This window comes from Ascidiella aspersa, chromosome 8, assembly GCF_963924565.1.
Source record: "Ascidiella aspersa chromosome 8, kaAscAspe10.2, whole genome shotgun sequence".
Taxonomy (NCBI): Eukaryota; Metazoa; Chordata; class Ascidiacea; order Phlebobranchia; family Ascidiidae; genus Ascidiella; species Ascidiella aspersa.
Window position 1 is genome coordinate 18,145,602 of NC_139454.1, and position 25,050 is coordinate 18,170,651.

The 25,050-nt window shown below is 36.3% G+C and overlaps 1 protein-coding gene across 1 annotated transcript in view; it reads left to right on the plus strand.

Moving 5' to 3' along the window:
* Positions 1–24,448, plus strand: part of LOC146136642 (uncharacterized) — a 32,890-nt gene extending 8,442 nt beyond the window's left edge. Inside the window, exons 6-22 of the mRNA XM_083396229.1 lie at positions 3,081–3,147; positions 3,265–3,359; positions 4,176–4,243; positions 4,364–4,454; positions 6,318–6,539; positions 6,833–6,946; positions 13,049–13,250; positions 13,995–14,203; positions 15,275–15,395; positions 15,698–15,856; positions 16,088–16,206; positions 17,674–17,740; positions 17,904–17,998; positions 21,537–21,604; positions 21,755–21,845; positions 22,310–22,531; positions 24,221–24,448. Of these exons, the coding sequence (XP_083252355.1) occupies positions 3,081–3,147; positions 3,265–3,359; positions 4,176–4,243; positions 4,364–4,454; positions 6,318–6,539; positions 6,833–6,946; positions 13,049–13,250; positions 13,995–14,203; positions 15,275–15,395; positions 15,698–15,856; positions 16,088–16,206; positions 17,674–17,740; positions 17,904–17,998; positions 21,537–21,604; positions 21,755–21,845; positions 22,310–22,531; positions 24,221–24,448 (2,238 nt within the window). The remainder of the gene's footprint in view (positions 1–3,080; positions 3,148–3,264; positions 3,360–4,175; positions 4,244–4,363; positions 4,455–6,317; positions 6,540–6,832; positions 6,947–13,048; positions 13,251–13,994; positions 14,204–15,274; positions 15,396–15,697; positions 15,857–16,087; positions 16,207–17,673; positions 17,741–17,903; positions 17,999–21,536; positions 21,605–21,754; positions 21,846–22,309; positions 22,532–24,220) is intronic.
* The last annotated feature ends 602 nt before the right edge of the window (positions 24,449–25,050 follow it).

Genomic DNA, 25,050 nt, shown 5'->3' on the forward strand with positions numbered 1-25,050 from the left:
CCTGAGGTAACGGGTGGTGCAGAAGAGCATTGGCTAGAGCCTGTTTTGCATGTCGAAAAGCTAAATCTAGAGATTTGTTCCAAACAAGGTTTTTAGGTTTTCCCGAAAAAGCGGAATATATCGGGGACATAATTTTGGCAGAGTTGGGAATAAACCGATGATAAAAGTTTATCATACCTGCGAACTGCTGGAGGCCCTTGATGGTCGTGGAAACTTCTGTACAGTCTCAACTTTGTCGGGGAGCGGCCGTGCGCCATCTTTCGTTATTTTGTGCCCCAGAAAATCAATTTCGGAAACGCCGAATTGACAATTGCCACCAGGATATCGTCCAAGTAGACGAACACGAAATCCAAAGGTTGACAGACAGTGTCCATCAGTCGCTGGAAAGCTTGGGCGGCGTTTTTAAGACCAAAGGGCATCTGGATAAACTCGAACAATCCAAAAGGCGTTACGACAGCCGTCTTTGGAATGTCGACCGGTGCCACAGGTATTTGTTGATACCCACGCACAAGGTCGATTTTGGAGAAAACGTTGCTTCCCGCTGAACGAGCAGAAAAATCCTGGATGTGGGGTATTGCGTATCTGTCGGGCTGTGTCGCAGCGTTAAATCGTCGATAATCCCCACAAGGTCTCCAATCTCCGGACGTTTTTGGGACCATGTGCAATGGAGATGCCCATGGGCTAGATGATCTTCGGATAATACCAAGTTTCAACATTTGGTTGAACTCCTTCTTAGCAATCATCAGTTTCCCAGGGGGCAGTCTCCGAAACTTGGAGTGCACCGGTGGGTCGCTTGTGGGAATGTAATGCTCTACACCGTGTGTAGGAAATGATTCTGAAAAATGGGGAGTGGTAATCCTCGGAAATTTGCAGAGTAGACGCGTATACTTTGACGCACTGCTCGCGAGGGCATTTAACTGTGGTGCTGATTGCCCAATCTTGCCAATAGAATTACTAGAGAACGTATGGGCGTTGATTAGGCGTCGGCGTTTGATGTCAACCAAAAGCGCGTGTGCCCGCAGGAAATCAGCGCCCAACAGAGGTTTCGAGACATCGGCAAGAATGAACACCCATTGAAACTTGCCCAAAGGTAAATCCAAGGCAATCTGGCGCGTTCCACATGTACGTATATCGCTTCCGTTTGCAGCAATCAGGGTTTTGCCAGGAGGGTTCAATCGGCGGTTCGCGTCCAGTGGAAGGAAAAACGCTGACCTCGGCGCCAGTATCGACCAGAAAACTGTAACCTGAAGTACGGTCAAACACGTGGAAAAGGCTACCTGTTGTACCGACCGTCGCATCAGCTAGCGCCGATCGGCTTCCTCGTTTCCCGCTTCCCAAGGACAGGGAGGTCTACAACACTTAGCTTTATTTCCAAATCGTTCGTGATAAAAACACAAGCCACTATCACTTGACTTTTTGAACTTGTTTTGCGGCAGCTTTGATTTAACGCTGGCAGAAAAAGCATTCTGGGAATCATGGCGTCCAGCGTGCAATAAAACATCGGCTATCCGAGCCATAGCACGGTAATCGGTAAAAGTCTGTGCAGCAAGCCCTGTGCGTACATACGTTGGCATGAGTTGTAGAAAAAGTTCTTCGAATAAGAAACCTGCTTCTTCCTTGCCCAACAAAATCAGCATTTCATCCATTAGTGCTGATGGCATTTTGTCGCCTAAAGGGGGCATCTGAAGGAGACCCTGCGCTCTCTGCGACTTTGTTTGAGTGAACATTTGGAGTAAACGCTCCTTCAGACTTATGTATTTGTTGTCGTCCGGCGGATTGTCAAAAATGTCTATCAATCGGCCAGCAGTATCTTGGTCCAAAGCGGAGACCACGTGGTAGTACTTTGTGATGTCCGTTGTAATCTTTCGTAAGGCGAACTGCGCCTCGGTTTGCTGGAACCATACTTTCGGCTGAGCAGTCCAGAATGTCGGCAACTTAAGAGCGACTTCCTGTTGCGATTCTATGCTCATGCTTCCGTTAGCAAACGAACTTGCGGGGTCACCAATAAGGCGACAACCAGTTTATTCAGCGATCAAAACGAAAAGGGCAAACGAGCGGTGACAGCGCGCATAAAAAACGAGAGAAGAGAAAATATGAAAAAGGTTCACTTCGTGTTCACGTATGTGGGAAATTACAGGGCCGCTACACAGCTTGTCTCTAACCCACGAGATTGCAAACCGTGCTCAAAATGCGTCCGATTCTCTCGGTATCCACCCGACGAATGATATCAAAACGACACCACGCAATAGAACGAAATCGACACAAAGATATCACGCAGCGCCAAGAAAACCGAGGCTGCGAAATTCACACAATGTCCTATTCCTGAGGGGAAACCGTGGCGACGGGTAGCCGACCCAGACGGTAGTTCCCGCAGCCTAGCGCATTTGGTCCGCACAAAGGCGCTACAATAATTAAATTTGTGACACACGTGGATGTAAAATTTGAAAGCAATTTTAAATTGAAGTATAAATTAGAAAAGGTTAGCCTTCTTTTGCCTTACAATAATATTTTTACAATAAAAAAAATAATAGTTTTAACTGTTTTCGCTGCAGCAAAGCTAACCTGGGCCTTAAACATTGATTTATAAATCCGCTAATCAATAGAAAAGCAACATTAACCAATCTTTAAAAGGTATTTTAGCTTTCAATCTTTGGTGACTTTTCTGTTGTCATGTCATAAACAAAAACAATTCAAAAAAGTGTTGCTTTAATTAGCGTTGGAAAGTGTGGCGAATTAACTCGTGTGCTTCGCCCATAGAGCACATAACACGGAGCTATGACAATAACGAATGGGCGTAATAGTTGTTTGAAAAATCAATGTTGGATTAAAAATATATAACTATTAAACGCAATGACTTAATAAAATACGGTTGTGGATAAGTTTGTCAATAGTGATAGATAATGGTTTCAAAAGTGTCCAAAATTAACATTTTGTTTTTATAAACCAATTTTGCTATTATTTTCTGTTTTTGCCCCTAGAATTTACGAGAAGGGATTGTAATTTACGAGAAAGAATTCTTTATTTCTATAAAGTTTTTCCTTTATACGTTTTCCGAATCTTTATTACTGGAATTTCTTAAGGTTTGTGCATCGCTCGGAACAACTTCATGTTGTACGTATGACAACCTAAAAGAGATCGGACCGATATGTGAGTATACAAGTTGTGTCAAGTCCAAACCCCAAAATTATTTAAAGAAGGAACTAACTGATGTTTTGAAACTCAAGCAATGGCTACATAAAGTTGTGTTATTTATTTTTCAAACAGGTAAAGTTGAAAACATGTGGCTTCACGTGGATGCTGCTTACGCAGGTGCTGGGTTGCTCTGCCCAGAGCTGCGGTACATTGCCGATGGAATAGAGGTGACCAATTTCAATATCTGTTATTTTGTTAAAAAATCTGTAACATAAGATAGTCCAACATATGTAAAGTGGCTTGATAATCAATTGCGAAGCCAAAAAGATCGAGTATATCGACATCATGTTGATTAAGACGTTTCGACACGAGCTTCTATCATTTACAATTAAAGTCTTAATCAAGATGATGTCAATCTACTTGACTTTTTTAGGTTTACAGTTCATTTTGAGATATCCGAATATTTCCATAATATTTTTTTTTACATTAGTTTTTTGAGGGACATTATGATTGGCGAAATGTTAAGTATGTATCTAGTGTGGCCTTATAACGCTTTGTTTAATTGAATCAATAAAGAACTCAATAAGAAAATTCAAGCTTTTATTGATATTTATTCATTGGAAGTGATTTCCAACTTGTGGTTAGTTCGCATGCTAATATTAAAATACTGCATATGCTGTATGCTTGGATCCACATAAGTTTTGCAAAATATTATTCCGTGAGCGGACTAAATAGTTTGGTCATAAGAAAAAAACGAATAGGATTAGTTTACTGGTTATGCATAAATATGGGTAAGGCCCCCTGAATTAAATAATGCATATTTATAGAAAAACATACAATAACCTACATAAAGTAACTCTCTGATTCATATGGATATTTTATACCACTTTACCTTGGATTACGTTTATGCTTGCGTCTGTTTAAACGCAACAGATGCCCAATTGGGTATAGTAGATACTACATCGATTTCTAGCGCATTCACTCATTTAATTCTACGGTGTCAAACAAAACAGTCTTTGGAGGATTCCTTTTCTTTATTTTAGCATACCGACTCCTTTGTGGTCAATCCACAGAAATTGATGATGGTGAATTTTGACTGTTCGGCTCTCTGGTTAGTAGCTTTTTTATTGTCTTAGCATATTGTTTAGAAGTTTGATATATTATGGATAACATCGCTGTACTTTTTGTTTAATATATTACATTTGGATATTGATTTGTGGCTATTTTGCAGGATAAAGGATGCTCGTGATTTGACAAATGCGTTTAACATGGACCGTCCGTATCTCAAGCATCAAAATCAAAATAAAGCAATCGACTACATGGTAAGAAAATTTAAAAACAGTATAATTGTGGCGTAAGCGTCCTGACAAATCTCAAAACGTGACAGCGTAATTCGCAAATTGCATCGTTTGTAAACAGTGTTTATACATAACATTAAACAAATACCGCCTTCAGGTGAGAGCATGTTAGGCACATCGTTCTTCATCACTATACACGCCGGGAGTCTTTAGGGATTAAGGATATTCATGTGCGCAAGGTGGGGCTTTAGAAATTTGACTGCGGTGAGGTATAGACTAACGACTTCAGCCTTACCGACATCGTTACTCTACAGAATGTGATACAAGACTATAATGAGAAGAAGTTGACAAACCATCATGACATCATTGGCTACTGCGTCCATTGGTATAAACAGTTTTATGTTGAAATGGGCTGAGAGTTGCGCATCAAGTCACACTCTGTTTTCTAGATTGACATTGCTTGAATAAAAATCTTGCACGGATATGAAATTTGTAAACTGACTAAATCATTTGATTAGTATCCCGAAGGCATACTATGATGTTGGTGCCATTATTGTTGATAAAGGGGCCCTAGATCTCAGTTGTTTTACACGTATATATGCATTAAGCGTCTAAAACTTTCTTGCTTACCGACCCCTTTATAAAAAATAAACTACTTAATGGGTATAGCGTTTATAGGTATTTATTCCACACAATTAACGCACATTAACCATAAATGCCCCATTTGGAATCTCAAGTATTCGCTTCACTGAAAAAAAATCGCTTAAGATTCCAAATGGACCCGAAATAACCCATTAAAATACAATTTCGTTCATGAAATGTGAAAACACGTCTAATGTGATGCCTTGATGATTGTTACAGATGTCATCCAGCCAAATTAAAGGCTGTATGTACAAAGAATACCTTTCGAAAGTTTTAAAGAGGGTTAGCATTTTATTGCCACGCTTGATAATGCCCATTCACACAAATACATAGGGCAAATTTTCTTAAGTCGTAAGATTAGCTACTGTAATGTATCGTCACTAATTTCAACAATTTGTCTGTAGACAGTATCATTCGATAAGGGAAGTTTGCGAATTTAATCACCATACTTTTTCCGTGTATTGTTTATGACATTTAAACAGCTGAAGGTAAAATGCGATCTTCGCCAACCGTTTGTTGAAGTTTTCGCATAGTTGGCATTAAAATAAATGTTAACTTGGCTACTTCTTGAAAATTGTAAGGTATATAGTGACTAAAAAATATATTTAAGTGTATAATAGACTATTCATTTAAAACAGGTTCCTCTGGCAATATATATTATTTTCTACCAACGTTTCGGCTTATTATCCGGCAAGCCTTCGTCAGGGACTGACACACAAAGCCAACAAGACACAAAGTAAAATCACAATAAGAAAAAAGGAGATAAAAATGTTCGAGATGCGTTCAAAATTCACAGCGATAAAATAACGTTCAAAATATAAAGCGATAAGACAACGCGCAATTTAGTGGTTATCTTTTAGCACCTGTCGGTACGGCGCTGGAAACAAAACGTCCGTTTTGATGTTCATCGTATCCGGCGTTCGGTGAATCTGCCAGGATTCGCGAAACAGACGTTTTCGGTAGTCGCTCTCTCTTGCAAGCACAGTGCCCCCATCGAAATTAATATCGTGTTGACGACTGCAAGCGTGCTTTATGTATAATAGACTAGTAGGATAGTATCAGGACAATTAACTTCCTATAAATTTTGTCCATTGTTTATGTCAGCAAGATTTTTATCCATGATTCACGATCCAACGAAAGCAAATATTGGCCTAATACCCTAAAAAACTCGACTTTTCGCTATCAAAAAAAGGTCTAGTTGACTTACCAGCTGACAAAGTGGTGTAACAGTTGATTTTTTCTCAGGATTGGCAGCTGGGATTTGGGCGACGTTTCAGATCAATCAAGCTTTGGTTTGTGATGCGCATGGTTGGTTTAGAAGGCTTGCGCACTCATGTGCGACGAGCAGTTGCCGAGGCAAAATATTTAGAAGGACTTGTCGCCAAAGATCACAGGTTTGAAATTGTATTCCCAGTCACCCTGGGATTAGTTTGTCTTCGTTTTCACGACAAGAGCTTAAGCAAAGAGGTAAGCGAGACACATTTATAAATGTTTGAAGATGTGTGAAGTATTTTTGGTCACGTATCCCCTTGTGACATTTTTCTGTAGCGGCGTACCACTTTCAAGCGATATATATAGCATTATAGCTTTTAAACGACGAACTACTGATCAAAATAAACCATTGTATATATAATTATGTTACTAACTATTTGGCATATTATTTTCCATTAAAATAAATTAAGCTTCATACTGTTTATTTGTTGCATAACAAAAAGTTCGGATATGTCTCCAAAATTATACAATCATTTTTTTTTTGAAAGGAGTTAAATTACTTCAACAAGCAACTTTGCGATGCGGTTATTGCAAACAATAAAATCTACATTACGCCAGCTTTCGAAAAAGGAACTCACTTTCTTCGAGTGGCTGTGGGTCATGTTAACACAACCGAAGAATCGTTGCTGGATCTTTGGAAATTGATTCAAGACTGCACCGAACGCCAGGGAAAGATTGGCCAATGCAATTCATGAATCATCAACAAAAATCAAAGAAATAAAAATAATATATTTACAATTTTACGATTATTCTTTTGGCAAAATTGTATTAAAGTACCAACGTTTTCGACCACGCAGCAGCGGGTCTCGTTTTTGCATTGTCCGGTTATCGGGAGTTTGTCTCGTTTTTCTCGCATCGTGGTTTGAAGCGTGCTCCATTGAGTTTTTTTCCTTTGTTGCTTGACTTATGTATATATTTTGTTCGCCTATAATTGCAATAATATTGCCTTGAAGAAGATTGCCTGAATCTTTTTTTCCGAAGAAAAATATATATTGTGTGCTTTTGACATAACAATTGACAATAGACTTCCTGTAAACAGGTAAATTAATATTTTAATTCCGGTGATGGAAGGTAACCTATGGGTGTTTAAATTTTTTAAATATTATGGACTGGATTATTCCATGAGATTTATGGACGGGATTACTCCATGAGTTTATTTCCATGCCTTGATGAGATATACATTTTTGTCATCAATTGTTCAAAGTACCTTTAAAAACGCAAAGTAACACACCTCCGGGAACGTCGCGGCACACCTAACATGGTCTCGCGGTACACCGGTTGCGGAGCACTAGTTTACATCATGATACAACTTGATCACTTTGCGTTTAAGTTTGTATTATTGAAAAAAATGTAAACCATCAAAATGCGCCTTTTTGTTTACCTAATATCCGAACATTGTTTCACTTTTAATGTATACAGGATCAAAGTAACGTAAAGGTCAATAGAGTACTGCGTATAACTAACACATAATATTTTGTGGCAATAACTTTCTTAATTCTCCTCAGTGATATGAATTTTGTTTTACCGTTTTGTATTCGGTAAAAAAAACGAAAAGAAAAAAGAAAAGCGTTGACTTTGTCTACGGAAAACAAAGGGCTCTGTGATTGTGCCTCAACATTCTATTCATCTGCATAGTTTTCAATCAATGGCACGTTCAAAGCAGTAGCTCTTTTTAATAAATTGTATTGCCGGTGAAACGTTAGACCTATTAAGACACAGCAAATTCTACTTGAAAATAGCAAGCTATTCGACAAAGTGTGTTTGAACCTCAAAACCCCTAAATCCGCAGCTATAAAATATCATAGCATGCGCACGTACTTTCAGGTTCAAAAATGAAAGTTCGAGATTTTGCCCTGAATCCAGAGGACTGGGGATGAAAAACAGCCCATTATGACAGATTTATGAGCAGCTCCCCCGAACTTCCTTGCGGTCATACGATGTAATTGGACAACGACCAGCTAAACCGTAAAATGTAAGTGCAGAATGCATAATTTGCAATGTAGGCCTACGTTTGAATGCGATCAATGCAAGGTAGTGTCCTGCAGAAATGTTGTTGTCCAAGGAGATATCTTGAACGAAAATCTTTAAGTGGTAACTGTAAATTACATCCATGTGGTCACTTGTGATGTTTAAACATGTTCTTAAATTTTTCAAAATAAACAGAAGTGATATTTTCATCTTGTTTACTGGCCTATTTCAGGCGTGACTTGGGATGGAATGCACCAGGCCATTTTCTGCAAACTATGTATTTTGTCAAGCGTACTATATAAACGCTTTTTTCATGCTTCGCGCTAACGTTTTTTTGCACTTTAGTATGATTTTGTCCGTTGTTTTGAAGGATGTTTTCAACGTAAAGGGCGCCGTTCACATTATACATACTGCGCTAAGCCTATATGCGTCCAATGCGTTACATCTTTGATTTTTAATTCTTTTTTTAAGACTATAAACCAAAAAAATGTGTTTTTTTCGCACAACGTAATTATGCTTGACTTTAATTACTATTTAAGCACGAGTTAATTTGACAACATTTCAGGATTAGGTTGTAAGTTGTTTTACTACTTCACGGTTTTACTTAACAAAGTGACTTTATCTTAAAATTTTTATTCAGTTCAAGGGCTTAGCGGCGGATATAAAAAAAAATATAATTTTGCAGTTTAATATTTTAAGCCCCTCTCTGTACTAAGCAATGTTTGTATAATGCAGGCTGTAAGCTCCACGGGCTTTGTGGCTATGCGACACATTCGAAGGGGCCCCAGTTCCGATCAACTGTGTAAGGGGGGCGCAGTCCATAAAGTTTAGAAATCCATAGCCTAGACCAGTGCTCTTTAACCTTTTTAGGTTGATGGATCGTAAAGTTTTTGTGACAAACTCATGCACCCTGTATACTTACATGTCATAAATCACAATTCAAACAAACTTGAGAAGTCAAATATTAATATTTCAATAATAGTTTGTGGTGTACCCTTATACTCTTTTTCGTACTGGTGCACCCATGCATATTTGGTGCACCCTATGGTGCACCGTGCACACCGGTTGCACTGGCTCAGACCAAGACCTGCTGATATTATAATTGTCGAATAGTGCCAATATTTGCTATTTTGTTTTCACGATCGCGATTTGTTGAATTTTGCATAACTTATGACAACCGGATATTGATGATATTAATTTCTGTTTCTGTAAAAACAAATCGTGATGAAATGACGTGGTTAAGGAAATGTGTTACCAGCAATTGGTGACTAACACTACGAAACGATTGTTTTGTCCATATCGTTTTTGAGGATTTCTGACTGCCAATTCTTGTCATCACGACACAAATGTTGTTTAAAGTAGATACATTTTCGCGTTGTTTAAAGTAGATACATTTTCTGTTTAAAGTAGATACATTTTCGAAGTCAAATATCGAATAAAAGCTTAACCAGGTAAGTTCAATGTGCGGCCAGTTAAAGCCTATAAATTGCTCAAAAGTAAACTAGGTATGTATGTATCTTAATATCGCTAATTAAGACAGCACCTACAATATTTTTTTCTTAATAAGAAATTGTGCTTTAAAAAAAGTGATAAAAGAACATATGTTTAGACATTCTTGAAATGCTAGTTATTTTGATTTAATCGTACGATGTGGGGGTGTTTGATTTTTACGTACGACACAAGTATGTAAATTTACTTTATTTGGCTTACCATAACTTAGAAATAAAAAAAACAATTGATAACCTCTTAGGTGTGATCAAAGCATGCAGTTTTATAGCTAACAGCGTTTTATATTAAACGTTATAGTATGTAACGACTTTGCACCAAAAAATACAAAGGAATCAGACCTGACAATAGCCTAGGGTTGTTTGAGAACGGATTTTTTCATTAACCAGGAATGTGCAATTGTTGTGTTGTTGTAGCATTGATTGCGATAAGATTAAAACTGTATCTTCTAGTATGACACGAAAATTAAATAGAAATTTTTTAAACAAGAAAGTGTGACGCGCGTCTATAAGGATTTTTATTAATACGAGCTTTGCATTTAAAGCTCGAGATTTTATTTTAGTTAATGACCTTCGATTAAAGCATGGACAAAAATATACTGTAAAGGCCTAAGAGCATATTTATCCATTTGTTGCGTGTATTTTATAAGACTAAAGAACTATCTCCTACGGTTCCCTTTAAAAGTTACCACGGAAAGTAGCGATTGAAGGTGCATTGACTAATGTCAACTGTCTGAAAGTACTCTTAAAACACCTATGCATGACGAGTTAACAGATGAAGCTTCATGTGTGTGAAACAAAGCTGAAAATGATTCGGTTATCTTTCGTTGTAGGGTGTTTTAAGAAAATAACTGAGCCAAATTTATAAAAATAGAAAATGTACTTTCTCTTGTTACAAAAACGATTAGATTTAAAAGCCTAGCACAGTTTTCAGTGTTCTGCGTATAACATAGACAAAAAATACCTGCTATTTTCTGTGAAGTACGTTAGCCTAGTCTTGAAAAGTTTTAAAGCGATATATAAAAAAATAGCGCAGTTCGCTGAATTTATTGTTCTCTCGCTTTTCTTATTGTTGTTGTTGAAACAGTTAGTAACGAAATTTGTGATTTCAAAAAAATCTGACTAGAAAAAACTCACTACAACAGATAATTTAAAGTTATACGATACCTGGGCTGCTGTTTATTGTTACAATGTCGTTTAAACCGAACAAACTGTATTTTCGAACCGAACTTTGCAATAAAGTTTCGCATTAATGTATGAATTTGAAAAACATTTTTGTAATGTAATTAAATCGCCATGTTATTTAGAGAATGACCCGCAAAAAGGTTTTGTGAGGTTGTTTGTTGTTGTTGCTTTTCACCGTTTTATCAACGTCTTGGTGCAGAAATTTGAATGGTTTTCTGGGACACCATTTGGCACTGCAAAAATACTGTAATGGTCTTTCGTGATTAGATGTTATGACAAACAAATTTGTCAGGTTTTTTAGTAGTAAACTACTGATGCACTTCGGGGCTGGTCAAACAAAGGCTAGCCACTTTGACCACCGTTCCGTCTTGTTAAACAGGAAGTCTTCCATCTCTTTTGACAGGTATCTGCCAACACCTAGGCTCTTTTATCCTAAAAAATGTTGTCGAACGTCGCTGGCATAAATGTTCCCAGTTTTACTTAGCTACATAGGAAATAAGTTATAACTTCATGCAATTTATCGATTAGAAATTCATCTGTACTTTATATCTGAATAAAAGTTTTATATCCGTATTAAGAGCATATGCCTTCCATGTTGAATTTGTTGTTTACCTAGTACGTTCATTACTTTTGTTAAACACATACACACAAATGTCGCAAAGAAAGTGGGCTTGTAGGCCTACATTGTTTAAAAGCAAAAACAGGTTGTGGTTTATCATAAATCGATGGAGGCATCTGTCATGCTAAAAAAACAGACTGCACACTGAGGCAAGTCAAAATATCCAAGTAGCATACTAGTTTTCCTGTACATTTTATACGGTTTCTATTTTTGAATTTTTTCAATTGAATTTATCGTGATACAAATCCATTAACATTGACGTCGGACGGTCGTTCATAACGGGAAACTCACAACAATGTTTCCTTAACCTTTACCCATTGTGTAGTAGTCCTTTGCCTTAAAACGAATCATGTCATCTAGCAGGTGTACTATAACAAAAGCACGTGTGTTTATGTCGTTAATTCATGAGTAAGATACAGTCATGTCAGCAAAATTTTGGTTTCGCAATTTATTATTGTTAGTGCGCTGCCCAACCAAAGACTGATATAGGAAGATATAAGAGGTATGACAAAATTGCGTCATAATGTAGCACGCAATGATGCAGCTTTTTATATGAACGACTAGTAAACCTATGCATAGTATTTCGAGGGTCTAACAGGCCTTATTATTGACACGATTTCTCATACAATAAAGAAAAGCTTAAAAGCAAGCAAACCGGCAATCAGACAGTAAAAGGACATTGAAGAAACTACAAAAAGCGAAATATTGCAGCTGTAATCTTGTACTTAAGAATTGTTTGGCTCACTCTAGGCGGCGTTCCTACCGGTTAAGAACCGCTGATTGAAGGTGACATTTTACAACGTGCAAATCTTTTGTCTTTTTCTATAAAAAAAAGTATTTAGGAATGGTAAAAATCTGATTAAGTTGAAAAGTATTATCTATATAACGGGAAAAACTATAGTTTTGCCACCCTTTTTCATTAGCTATTTTAATAAACAAACTTGTTAATAGGTGTATAAGCAACTTGTCAATAAGCTAGTTAATTGGTTAAGAAATATTGTATTTGTTTTGGGAATTTCATTTGGAGCGTTGTTGTAATTTATAAAATCGTCGCAATAGCGATATTTTCTTATGGTGCGATTGTTTCCTATTAAAAATGCTAAGTCATTTAAAAAAGTGATTTTGCCGTTTGTACGAAATAACGAGGCTTCAAAATCTGATTTTACTCAGAAAATTTGCATTTTTCCATGCATAACGATCCGATCCGATAAATTATATGGCTTCAAGCAACACGTTGGTGTTGAATTGGTTATAAATCTCCATTTTGACATTACCTACCAATTTGTTTTTAATTTTTCTTTTGGGAAGATGTTGTTTTAAGATACCACTATGGTTCAAGCACACAGTGTGTTCATGTCGTAATAGGAGCGCCATGATATCTTTTGAGTACGGTTTCCCGTTAAAAGTCTTTCTTTGCAAATTTAAAGGTTATTAGCATTGTTAATTTACCGTCTATTATTTGGATATCAAACATGGGCTTCAATGGCGAAAACAAAGTATTTGAACCTTTGGCAAGGATGGGTTTAACAACTGAAGAATACCGAAAGGCAGCTCATGCAATGGTGGAATACATCATTCAACATAACGAAGATGTGAAGCACACAGCTCCTACGCCAGATGTCATACCTGGTCAGTAGACGATTTTGAGACAAAACACGAAACCAAAAAGCTAAATCTGTAAAAATATATTTTTTTATAAAAAAAAAAATATTTTTTTAAGGATACTGACAATTTTTCTCCCAATTCAAAAAAAAAGTATAAAAATACCTCACTTCACCTCAATTGCCACTGTAACACTTTATTCCTGTTATTTATTTAAATCTTAGACAAATAAAGTTAAAAAAATTTATGTAACCTATACATTTACAAACGGCGCTTTCACGATTTTTGTTTGTGGGTGTTGTGAATTTTAAATGACATCACAAATTTTAGTAAGCCAAACTCATGTGTAAATGTGCAAATGAAAATAAATGCAGTAGTAAATCGAGCGAAACGCGAACAGTCTTGCGATTATTACAGTTGGTTTAATTAGCCAAATTTTTTTAGGATAGATGTATTCTTCAAATCCAGTTGGTTTATGTTTTTTAAATGCTTAAGCGATTTACCTAACAGTTGTTTTGGCAGTTTTGACTCTGAGTATCATCGTTTATACTCGTGCATCTCAAAACAGTGCATCGTTGCAATTTTCCTAGGGCCCACGATGGTTTTGTTTCGTATCTCAACTACATTGCGGTAATCAGACCCTGAAAATATTATTATTCCCTGATTTTTATATTCGAAATCATTGCTAAAAATTTAACATTTAATATACATAAGGTATTACCGATTTTCATATACAATCTATCGTGACGGTCTTGTATATTTGCTTGGCAGGTTTCATGCGCTCCCTAATTCCTCGGGAAGCCCCGGAAAGCCAAGAAAAGTGGCAAGACGTGTTTAAAGACATCGATGACGTGATCGTTGAAGGGAACTTCAACTGGTATTCCCCCAACATGTTCGGATTCTATCCCTCGGCAAACAGCTACCCTGCGATGTTGGGAGACATGTTATCAACTGCTATAGCCTGTGTGGGGTTCAGCTGGGTAAATTAAAACAATTTAGTTAAAAAGTAGTCTTACAAAAATATATTTGTAGTATTTAATGGTGTACAGCAGTGCTCTTCTCCCAAATTTTTGCTTCCTTTTAACAACTTATTTATTACTTCGTATACCTCACAGCTAGCAATGTACAAGAACAGAGACATAAAAATTTAGTTTTAGGGTATAATGGTACGTCATTAAACAAATAACCTTCAGACCTTGCTGTTCGCGGTCAAACTTGTGCGCAAATATGCCAAAGAAATCGTGTCAAAATACATTAAAGGATGGAAATGCTTTATCTAGACCACGAAAGATATTTACGTTTATTACTAAATATTTTAAATAGAGTAATATTGACATACCTGACAAATTATGCACGGAGAAGATATTGTCAAGTAAGTTGTGAGCCATATACCAAAAAACATCTAATATAGGTTTGCCTTAATTTCTCGATGGTGTGTTGAAATTTCGAAGATGTGAAAAATACGCATGAGCGAAAAAAATCACTTGTTACGTTGAAAAAAATTCGAGTATGTCATGGAACGTACAGTGCCTTAGGCTAAAAATGTTTTTTCCAAATCGTGCAAATATGTAAAAATTAGCTGTCCGGAGAGTGATTATATTGTGTCTATCTAGCTATTAAAACTAAGTGATTTAACATCGGCCCAAAGCTCAAAAATACATCATATAAGTCAAAATAATAAAAAGTCTCAATCCTCAGCTTAAAACATTGAGTATTTAGGTCAGAATAAATAAAAAAATGTTCTATCCAAGTCGTGGCACCAACACTTACCTAATATTTATTGGCCCAAACTTCGCATAGATTTTGACAGAAAATACTCTAGCTTTGATCAGCTATACGCTTATCATAGAGTATTTCAGGTGAAAGAGCACTGATCTATTGCAAATGAATGGTGAATATTAAAGAGATGCTTAAAATGCGAACATTTCAGTTGTGACTTCGACCAGTTAACCAGCAGTCAAGATTGAACCTGAATTTTTTTTTATTTGAACCTCTTAAATTTGAACCAATATAATTTCAAATAATAGCTTTAAGAACTCAACTTGTCGCAGGCTTCTTCGCCATCTTGTACCGAATTGGAGATGGTGATGATGGATTGGCTTGCAAAAGCTCTCGATCTTCCCAACTTCTACTTGCACGAAGGAGACGGTGCAGGAGGCGGGATTATTCAAGGTCAACATAACTAAATATTACCATATAAAATAAAACAAATTAAATATCGTATTAAAACAAATGAGAGTAATAATTTATTCATGATATAATGTAATAAAAATTCCTAAACGCTATTCCCAGACTTTCATTTTCTTTAAAATGCATAAAAGTGTTTTTTTATTAGATTTTACTTAACTAATGTTATTAGTCATACTGATGTTTTGACAATATCACGTATCTCTTTTAAGCTATGATAAAGCAAGATTTTTGCACACGGAGTTTAGATTTGAAATAACATGTTATTAAAACTTTACTTAAAACAGGAACTGCAAGTGAAGCCACGCTGATGTCATTACTGGCTGCCCGTAGTAAAGCAATTAGAAATCAACTTGTCGTCAATCCTAATCAAACAGCCTGTGAGGTCTTAAATCGCCTCGTCGCCTACGGATCGGTTTTAACTCACTCATCAATGGAAAAAGCAAGTACGTATTTTTGAAATGTCGTACAAACCGGGATTTGTTATTGTTGCGCTAATTGTTGAGCTATTTAATCGAGTTGTGTGACAGTTTTTCAAACGAGGTTATTTAGTACAAAAAAACAGGTAAATAAAACCGTGAATATTTGCTTCGATGTCATGTGAAAAGTTAATGTTAAACACATTCTTGCAGCAAACCCCTTACATTTTCATAATATTTAAATGAGGCAGTTTACAGGTAATATTTCTCTTGTCGAATTGCGGCTGTTGGACGTCGATGAAATTGGTTCGATTCGGGGGAAAACCCTTGAAGACGCGATCAAAAAGGACAAAAAAGACGGAAAAATTCCAATATTTGTAAGACAAAAAGCTAATATAGTTGCATAATTTAGTGCACTTGTGACTATACATGTAAGTCTTGAAACAAAAATTGATGTAGATTCTCCAAACATGGTAATGACTATAGTGATGCACTACAGTAACGAGCCCGAAAATGATCTAAAAAAACATAAAAAAAAATGCACTAGGTAACTCCGAGTAGGCTAATAAAAAAAAACGATTGCTTGGAGACAAATAATGCCACTTCATTAGCCAGTTGGGGCTACTTTAAAGAGTTATAATAAATCTCAAATATTGTTTAATAAAACATTATTTGGAAACAAAAGATTGAAAACTTTTTTAATGACATTTTTGCGTAACAGTTTGTAAGTCTAAAAAAAGAGACCGGGAGCAATATTATCTAGCTCTTTGAACTATTTAAACAAATTTTTGCGACTTTTAAATGAGAATACTGCCAGTTAAAGAATTGTTTTAATTTAAAAATTTGATATGAGTTTGCCATCGACAAATACAATTTATTCCAATTGCATAATCTTTGTCTGACTTACAGTACGACAGCAAGCGGCAGTATAGCACTTGTTTTATTAAATGTAAAGAAATCAACAGGGACGCCGGAGCGATTTCAAGGCAAGGGAGGCGACATTTTTTGGTAAGGGCAACATAGACCGCAGGCGAGGGTCGCGAGCCGAGATAATGGGTTAGTCCAGGGGAACTCCCCCGGAAAAATTTTTGCGGCCACGCTCTCTAGTTTGGCTTAAAATGGTACTAAAAATGTTTTAACAAATGTCAACCATGTCATTTTACAAATTTTTTTGCATTTTTCCGTAGCTCAAACTCTACTCCTGTCGGCCCTGTGTACCAATAAAAGTTACTTGAATTTTCCAATTTTTCTATTTTTAAGTTAAACAAGAGAGCAAGCGAATCCATTTCTACTGGTATAGCGGTTTTTTATGCATACAAAAAACGTTTATTAAGAATTGTACACTTTTTTCACCAGCTTATAAGAGTATATAGGACATAAGGTTTATAAGAGTATATAGGACAAAATTAAGCAATCAAATACAAAGTTTAAACTAGGATCTTCTATATATATTTTGTTTGGCTACTAGAATCTGAAGAGCGTTAGTACTCGGCTTGATCCAAGTATCTTATAAAAAATGCGTGTACAACACTGCATTATGATTTCCGTCGCATAATATTTAACGTTGTGAAAGCAATATATCATTTTTCATATAAAGGGCACTTTCCCCCCCACACTTCTCCCACTTAGCAAAGGGCAGGAGGGGCGCTATTCTACCGCATTTTAGAATTTTATTGAAGTTAAGTAAGTTTCCTTTAACCTACCATATATTTCCTCAAAAAAAAATGTGTTGAAAAATGTAAAAAAAAAATGTGATGGTTGGTTAATAACGTGTTATGGTTGGTTAATAACGGTTAATAACGTGCCTTGAAAAATGTGATGGTTGGTTAATAACGTGTTAATAGGTTTGTGCAACTCTTGGTACAACTTCCTGTTGCACGTTCGACAACCTAAAGGAAATCGGACCGATATGTGAGTATTTTTTGCGACCACATGTTCAGTAACCATTGGTTAAAACAGAGAACGTAAAATGTAGCATAGCTAACTTAAAAATCTTTTAGCTGTGAACCACTAATACAAAACCAGCAATAGATTTATTTTTTCATATTCTCGTGTTATCTTTTTACTTTGAAAGGTAAGGATGAAAACATGTGGCTTCACGTGGATGCAGCTTACGCAGGAACTGCACTGCTCTGTCCGGAGTTGCGTTATATTGCTGAAGGCATCGAGGTATATTTTTTAACGTAATCAGTCACTCACCATGATGATACTATATCGGAAAGTTCAAACTACGTGTATCAATGGTAGTAAAATTGTTAAACGAAATTATCCACACAACTAGCCTATATAATTGCAACTCGGTACCAACAACAAGTACAAAAATAAATTGAAATTAGACTGAGTTGCGGTTGTTGTATTTTTTGTCAGGAGTATATTTTAAATGGTAAGTTTTGCATGCTGGTTTGCCAGTGGATCGTTATAAATAGGTTTATTTACCACAGTTCTTTTTAAAATTGTATGTATTTCACTATGGTTTATTGCAGGGCTTCCCAAACTGGGGGTCGCGACCCCGCAAGGGGTCGCGTAACGAACTTCAGGGGTCGCAGAGGGTATACCAAGTTTTCAGAAGTTTAATTCGAAACACGGTTGCTAAAACTGGTGTAGTTACGCAAAACATATTCTACGTAAATAGGTTGAGCTCTGTTACTAAATAGTGGGACTTCGTAATTGACAGCGGACGAACGTTATCACGTGGCACAGCTGGATGCATAACTTTTTGTTTCGTCAACTCGGTTTATGACGCAATAACTATGCGGGTCGGGAGGCTAGCAATGTTACTAAAAACACAGTTTAAACTTTAAACTAAAGCAGTGCATGCTAGTAGCTAAATATTAAAAAAATAATCAATGGATAGCAGGTTAAAAAAATCGAACGATAAGGGTAATAAGCCTACGGCAGATGGTGTTGAAGCAGCGGTAGAGGCAGATACAACAGCGACTTGCACATTGAAAAAGCGCAAGTTCAATGAGAAAAACGAGGCTAGTCATGCCAAAAAGAGAATGTATAACGAAAGTTTTTTGCAATATGGTTTCACTTTCATTTCGGAAAACAATGAACACCGTCCATTTTGTTTGATTTGCAATCAAGTGTTGGCAAGTGAGAGTCTTAAGCCTGCGAAGTTGAAACGACATCTTCAAACCAAGCATGATTCTCATAGCAACAAGCCTGTGGAGTTTTTTCGTCGCTTTCTGCGAACATCGGAAAGACAAAGACAATCATTTGAAAGTGAATTTGTAAATGAAGGGAAGTATACAAGAGCATCGTTTGAGGCTTCCTTGTTGATTGCAAAAAGCAAGAAACCTTACAACATCGGCGAAGAACTAATTCTACCAGCTGCAATTAAAATAAGAGCAATTGTTCACGGCAAAAAAGAGGCTAATGAAATGAGAAAAATTTCATTGTCAAACAATACTGTGTCAAGGCGAATTTCCGAAATCAGCGAAGATCAACGCGAGCAACTCATTCTACGAATTAAAGAAAGCCGTAAATTTGCCATTCAACTTGATGAGTCGACGGACATTACCAATATGGCATATCTTTTGTCATATATTAGATACATTTACAATAACGACATTCACGAGGATTTACTGTTTTGTCAACCATTGTATGAACGTACTACTGGGATGGATATTTTTCAAAAAGTTGATGATTTTTTCACGGAAGTGGGGCTATTTTGGACGGACTGTGTTGGTGTGTGTACTGACGGAGCTGCTGCGATGACAGGACATACAGCTGGGTTTCATGCACGAGTGCGCGCTGTGAGTGATACGCCTATTACTTTTACACACTGTATGATTCATCGAGAGGCCTTAGTAGCTAAAAAAATTTCTCCTGATCTAAATGCTGTTGTGCAAAATGCTGTGAAAATTATCAACTTTATTAAGAGTCGTGCACTCAATACCCGTATTTTTGCAAATTTATGTGGTGAAATGGAATCGGAGTTTAAGACTCTTTTACTGCATTGTGAAGTAAGGTGGCTTTCAAAAGCCAAAGCTTTAAAAAGGCTATTAATGTTGAAAAATGAAGTCGTGATTTTTTTAACGGAAAAAAATTCAGACTTGGTCTGCTATCTTCGCAATGACAGCTGGCTGTTGAAATTATGCTATTTGTCAGATTTGCTTGAAAAGCTGAACGAACTTAATTTGTCCCTCCAAGGGGAAAACACCAATATTTTTACACTGAAATCTAAAATTGAAGCGTTCATCAAAAAATTAAACATCTGGAAACAAAAGGTTGAAACTGATTCATTTGAAATGTTCTCATCAACAGAAGAGTTTTTGGCTAACAATGATGTGGAATCAAACGTTATTAAGCCTCTTGTAATCGACCATTTGTCAAATCTGTTGAAACAGTTTCAGAAGTATTTTCTTCCAGAATTGAACAATACCAAATTAGATTGGTCCAAAACCCATATGCAATGCAAAAACAAAGTACCGAGCACCTCACTCTTAAATCTCAGGAAGAGCTTGCTGATCTATCTTCTGACTCGAAGTTGCGGCTTGAATTATCTGGAAAAAAGCTTCACACTTTTTGGCTTAGCGTTAAAGCGGAATATCCATCATTATCTGACTCAGCAGTAACCGCACTCTTACCGTTTGTCTCGACGTATCTGTGCGAGTCAGCGTTTTCAACATTCACAGCAATCAAAACAAAATACCGTTCCAGCTTGAGTAACATTGAAACCGCCTTGAGGCCAGCATTAACAAACATTTTGCTTTGTAGCAGAAAGCAGTCGCACCCATCACATTGAATTATTATGTTTGTTTTTTTGTTTTGTTTGCAATAATTAAGCTACCATCGTGTAATCGTAATGTAGTAAGCTTTGAGCATCTGTAGCTTGTTTTCAGTTTCTGCCTTCCAATAATTATCACAACGGCATATTTCGCACTGTTTATCATTGTAACCGTGAAGGGTCGCGAAAAATTTTAGGAGATTAAAAGGGGTCGCGAGCGAAACAGTTTGGGAAGCCCTGGTTTATTGGAATGGGCTACTATTTATTCTAGCTTTCCTTGACTTGTTTCGGCAAGCAAAAACAGATATGGGTGGAAAATTACTAGCCTTTACACCATAACTTTACGGATGCAAAAGGGACAGTTTTCTTCCCCAATTTAAGGCCACTAAGGGAAACACCAAAAACGTCTTTCATCCTCCAAAGCACAAATTAAAGGTTTTCTGTTGCCCTATACATCCCAGCAACCGCCAGATAAATCAATTATTAAAAATTTGTTTTGCGACCCACCACGTATTCCAATACGAAATTAGAATTTTGTATTGGAATATTTGATTTGTAACTCCCTACTCCTGTGTAGCGGTAGTATTACCTTTAGACAGTTGTACAGCCGAGGACTAAATAACTACAAATAACTTTAACGGTGACCTAATATTATGTTTAGGTTTTTTGCCCCCCAATTAATTACCTCTCAGGGGGTAAACTTTTTAGCCCCTAGAACCGCATCTATACACCACTCCTCGAAAAGTCTGCAAACTTAAAAGTTCTACGATTTATTTATTTTTCTATAAAATTATTGACAAAATCGGTCTGAAATATGCCAAACCGAAACAAAAAAGAATTTAGGCAAAATCAAGATATATCCGGAAGAATAAAGTTTCAGCCCATTATAACTAGTAATTTACCAAACTACTGTATTACATCGAACCTTCTATATTTTCTAAATGTTGCAAAAACTTCTGAGATGTTTTGTTTCAGTATACCGATTCCGTTGTCGTGAATCCGCATAAACTTATGATGGTGAATTTTGACTGCACGGCTCTCTGGTGGGTTAATTTTTAATGTTTTTTGTTTTATAGTTTGTTGTTATCCTATATCGTCGTGTTTTATAAGATTTTACACTAGACTTTTGTTATAGTTCTACAGCTTATATTTTAAGTAAAAATTTGTTATGCAAGCCAGATGCAATTTTTCAGGTTAAAGAACAGTTCTGACTTGACAAGTTCGCTCAACGTTGACCGTCCTTATCATATGCATAAAAATCAAAGTAAATCGATTGATTACATGGTAAGAAAAACTTCATATAACGATGTGGGCTAAGAAACTGAAGGGTAGGCCTACATACGTTTTGGATAATACTGGGTAGTTTGTTCACATTTTAGACTTGTTAAATGATATAGTATTGTTTTAAAGGTAAATATATTCATTTTGAAAATTAAGAAGCGTCAGTAATCTTATTTTTTAAATTAACACATCCAGGTCGCGTGATACTAATTTACTCAGCTTTTCAAAAACGCAAAAGGATAACAAGTTTACGTTTCTAAGTTTAACAGTTAAGTGACTAAAGGCTGTCGTTTTGTCCAAGTTAATAAATCTTGATCCAATTCCTTTAACGAAATGTGCCCACCGAAAAGCAGGTTAAATCGGAATGTTAATAAATAAAACTAAACGGACTGCCTTTCTACTAATAACTTGAACTTAAGAGTGGTATTAAACTTATCGATTTATAAATTTATTTAATTTTTATTAAGAACTGGGAAGTCCATTTTGGGCGACGATTGAGATCAATCAAGCTTTGGTTTGTGATGCGCATGGTTGGTTTGGAAGGCTTGCGCACTCATGTGCGACGATCAGTTGCCGAGGCAAAATATTTCGAGGCCCTCGTTGTCAAAGATCAAAGGTTCGAGGTTCTATTCCCAGTCACCATGGGACTTGTTTGTTTCCGTTTGTTCGACAAGGATTTGAACAGTGAGGTTTGTACAAAAAATTATCCATGAAAAAGTTTGTTGGCAAGTTGAACGCAAGTCATCTGTAAAAGAAAATAAGTCAAGTCCCCCAAGTTATTTTCATAGAAAGTCAAGCATTAGTAGTTTATACAGACCCCTGGGTATATTTTGTTAAAAAAAATGAAAACAAACACGTGATATTTAGCAATCAAACAATTTTACACAAAAATAAGGGGTGTAAAAATAATCAGATTTAACCAAATTTGTTTAAAACTATTTCAGGGTAAATAAAGTCATGTGTCTAAATAACTTGTCTAAAGTCAAGTTGTTATGCTTAACAGCTTAAAGTAAACCGAGCCAGTGCATTTATAAAGCGTGAATGAAGTGCTGTTTATGACACTGCTCCACATGATTGGTATAAATGCTTGTTATGCTATATTTTTGCCTATTTTACCTTCATAAATGGAAATGTAAAAAAATAATTCGCGTGATACTCGTATCTTAATTTTTTTTTATTTTAGAATTACTCAATTCAAAAATGGAAATACTTTATCGACAACTGCGTTTTATCAATGTTTACTGTTTTTTCACCACAGAGTATATAACGGTCCTACTCAACTTATGTATATATTACCACTCGGGGGAGGGCTATTTAATGTTTCATCACAATAAAATGTACAATTCTCTATCATTTTTTGCATAATATTCTTCGAATAGAAGAGTCAGGAAATAATGTAAAATAGACGCATGCTACTCCCAATCCTACGTTTGTTTCAAGTGATCTTTCCGTGACGTGCTGACCAGAGATTACGCCACACTCATGTTAATATAGCAAGTGCCTTCGGAAAAGCTCTTACGCTTCATATTTTGACGCGTTTTCATGGAATACATTTGTTGCACATATTGCTAATAGTATTTAATACAATATATAAGAACTGCCTAAACTTAAACGTAACCAATTTTGAACGCACAAAGTTTTGTTTTTTATGTTAATAATGCTACGTAAAGCACTTCCCATAAACCAGGTTGGAAAGTTTGGCCTGCGCGGGGGATTTATCCCCCGCGCAGTAGCACTTTCAGCCGCGGTCACAGCCGCGCATTTTATAGAAAATGTGTTCAGCCGCGCAAATCTGACTCGAGCAAACGCGCAAAACTTCAGCCGCGCAAACTTCTGTATGAAACTTAACAAGCACAAAAAAAATTGGCGGGCCGCATACTGAAGTTGCATAACATTTTTTAACGCTAGTCTAGAAGACGTATATAATATAATGCATCATGTAGAATCACTTGCGAAACGCTAAAAACGCACAGTTCGGCGATTTGGTCACGCATCAGTGAACAACGGTCACGTCTTTAGTGACGTCAAATTAGCCAATTTCGAGTAATATTGCATATTAAATGCTATACTATCCAACTTTTTAAATATTTACCTGCGCACTGCGCCCGCACACCAACCAAAAATTGCGCAGTGATTCGTATTCTATGAACGCTGTAAGTTTAATATAAATTTGCAATTTACAACTTTCGGTAGCCTGATGGTTTATTTTCAGCCGCGCAAGTTCAAATCGAAATTTTATTTTCAGCCGCGCATTTTTTCAGCTGCAAAACATCTCCCCCGCGCAATATCCAAAGTTTCCAATCTGGCCCATAAACACTTGAAAGTTTAACAATAAGATCGTAATGATGGTTATGCTTGTTCTATCAAATTACCTGCAGGAGTTGAACGTTTTGAACAAAAAACTGTATGATGAGATTATGGCTAACAAAGCAATCAGCATCACGCCGTCTTTTGAGAACGGAATTCACTTTATTCGAGTGGCTGCGGGTCATGTAAATACAACAAAAGAATCTTTGCTTGCTCTATGGAAGGTTATTCAAAAATGTGCCGATCATCAGGAAACAATTGGGCGGAGCAAGTTATCAAATCACCTCAATAAGAGTTAGCTGTCAAGCAATTGAATCAAAATTGCGCCGTGCTCAGTTGACGGAACAAACTATTTGCTCAATTTAATCGACTACTCACTTTAAATTTTATTACTCACTCTTCATCGCAATTGTAAATATGACTACACTAGCGTTTTTTTGGTACGACAGTTTATGACCAGTCGCATTGTTTTCAAGTATTTCTCCGTTTTGATATGTTAACTGTTAAAAAGCGTATTCCTTAAAAATATTAGTTATATTTTAGATTAAACATAAAATTAGACAAAATAGCTCTTGGTTGGATATGCAAAATGGCAGAAAATTGTTCTGTAATTACCAGTGACGACTTAATATCACAAAACCAAACTGTTTAAAAAACTGTAATCTAATTTCTACTTTTTTTCTTCTGTGCTTATCTACTGCGTTGAAAATGAATAACAAATATGTGCGTTTTTAATGATATGTATATGCCGCAAAAATCTACTTTTAAATCAGAAAGATATACTGTCGCAATCACATGACATGCTGCAATTTTACACGCAATTTTACAACAAGACCTAATTATTTCAGATATATAAACTAAATAAAATTAAACCCAACTTCAATTATAAATTAAAACAAAA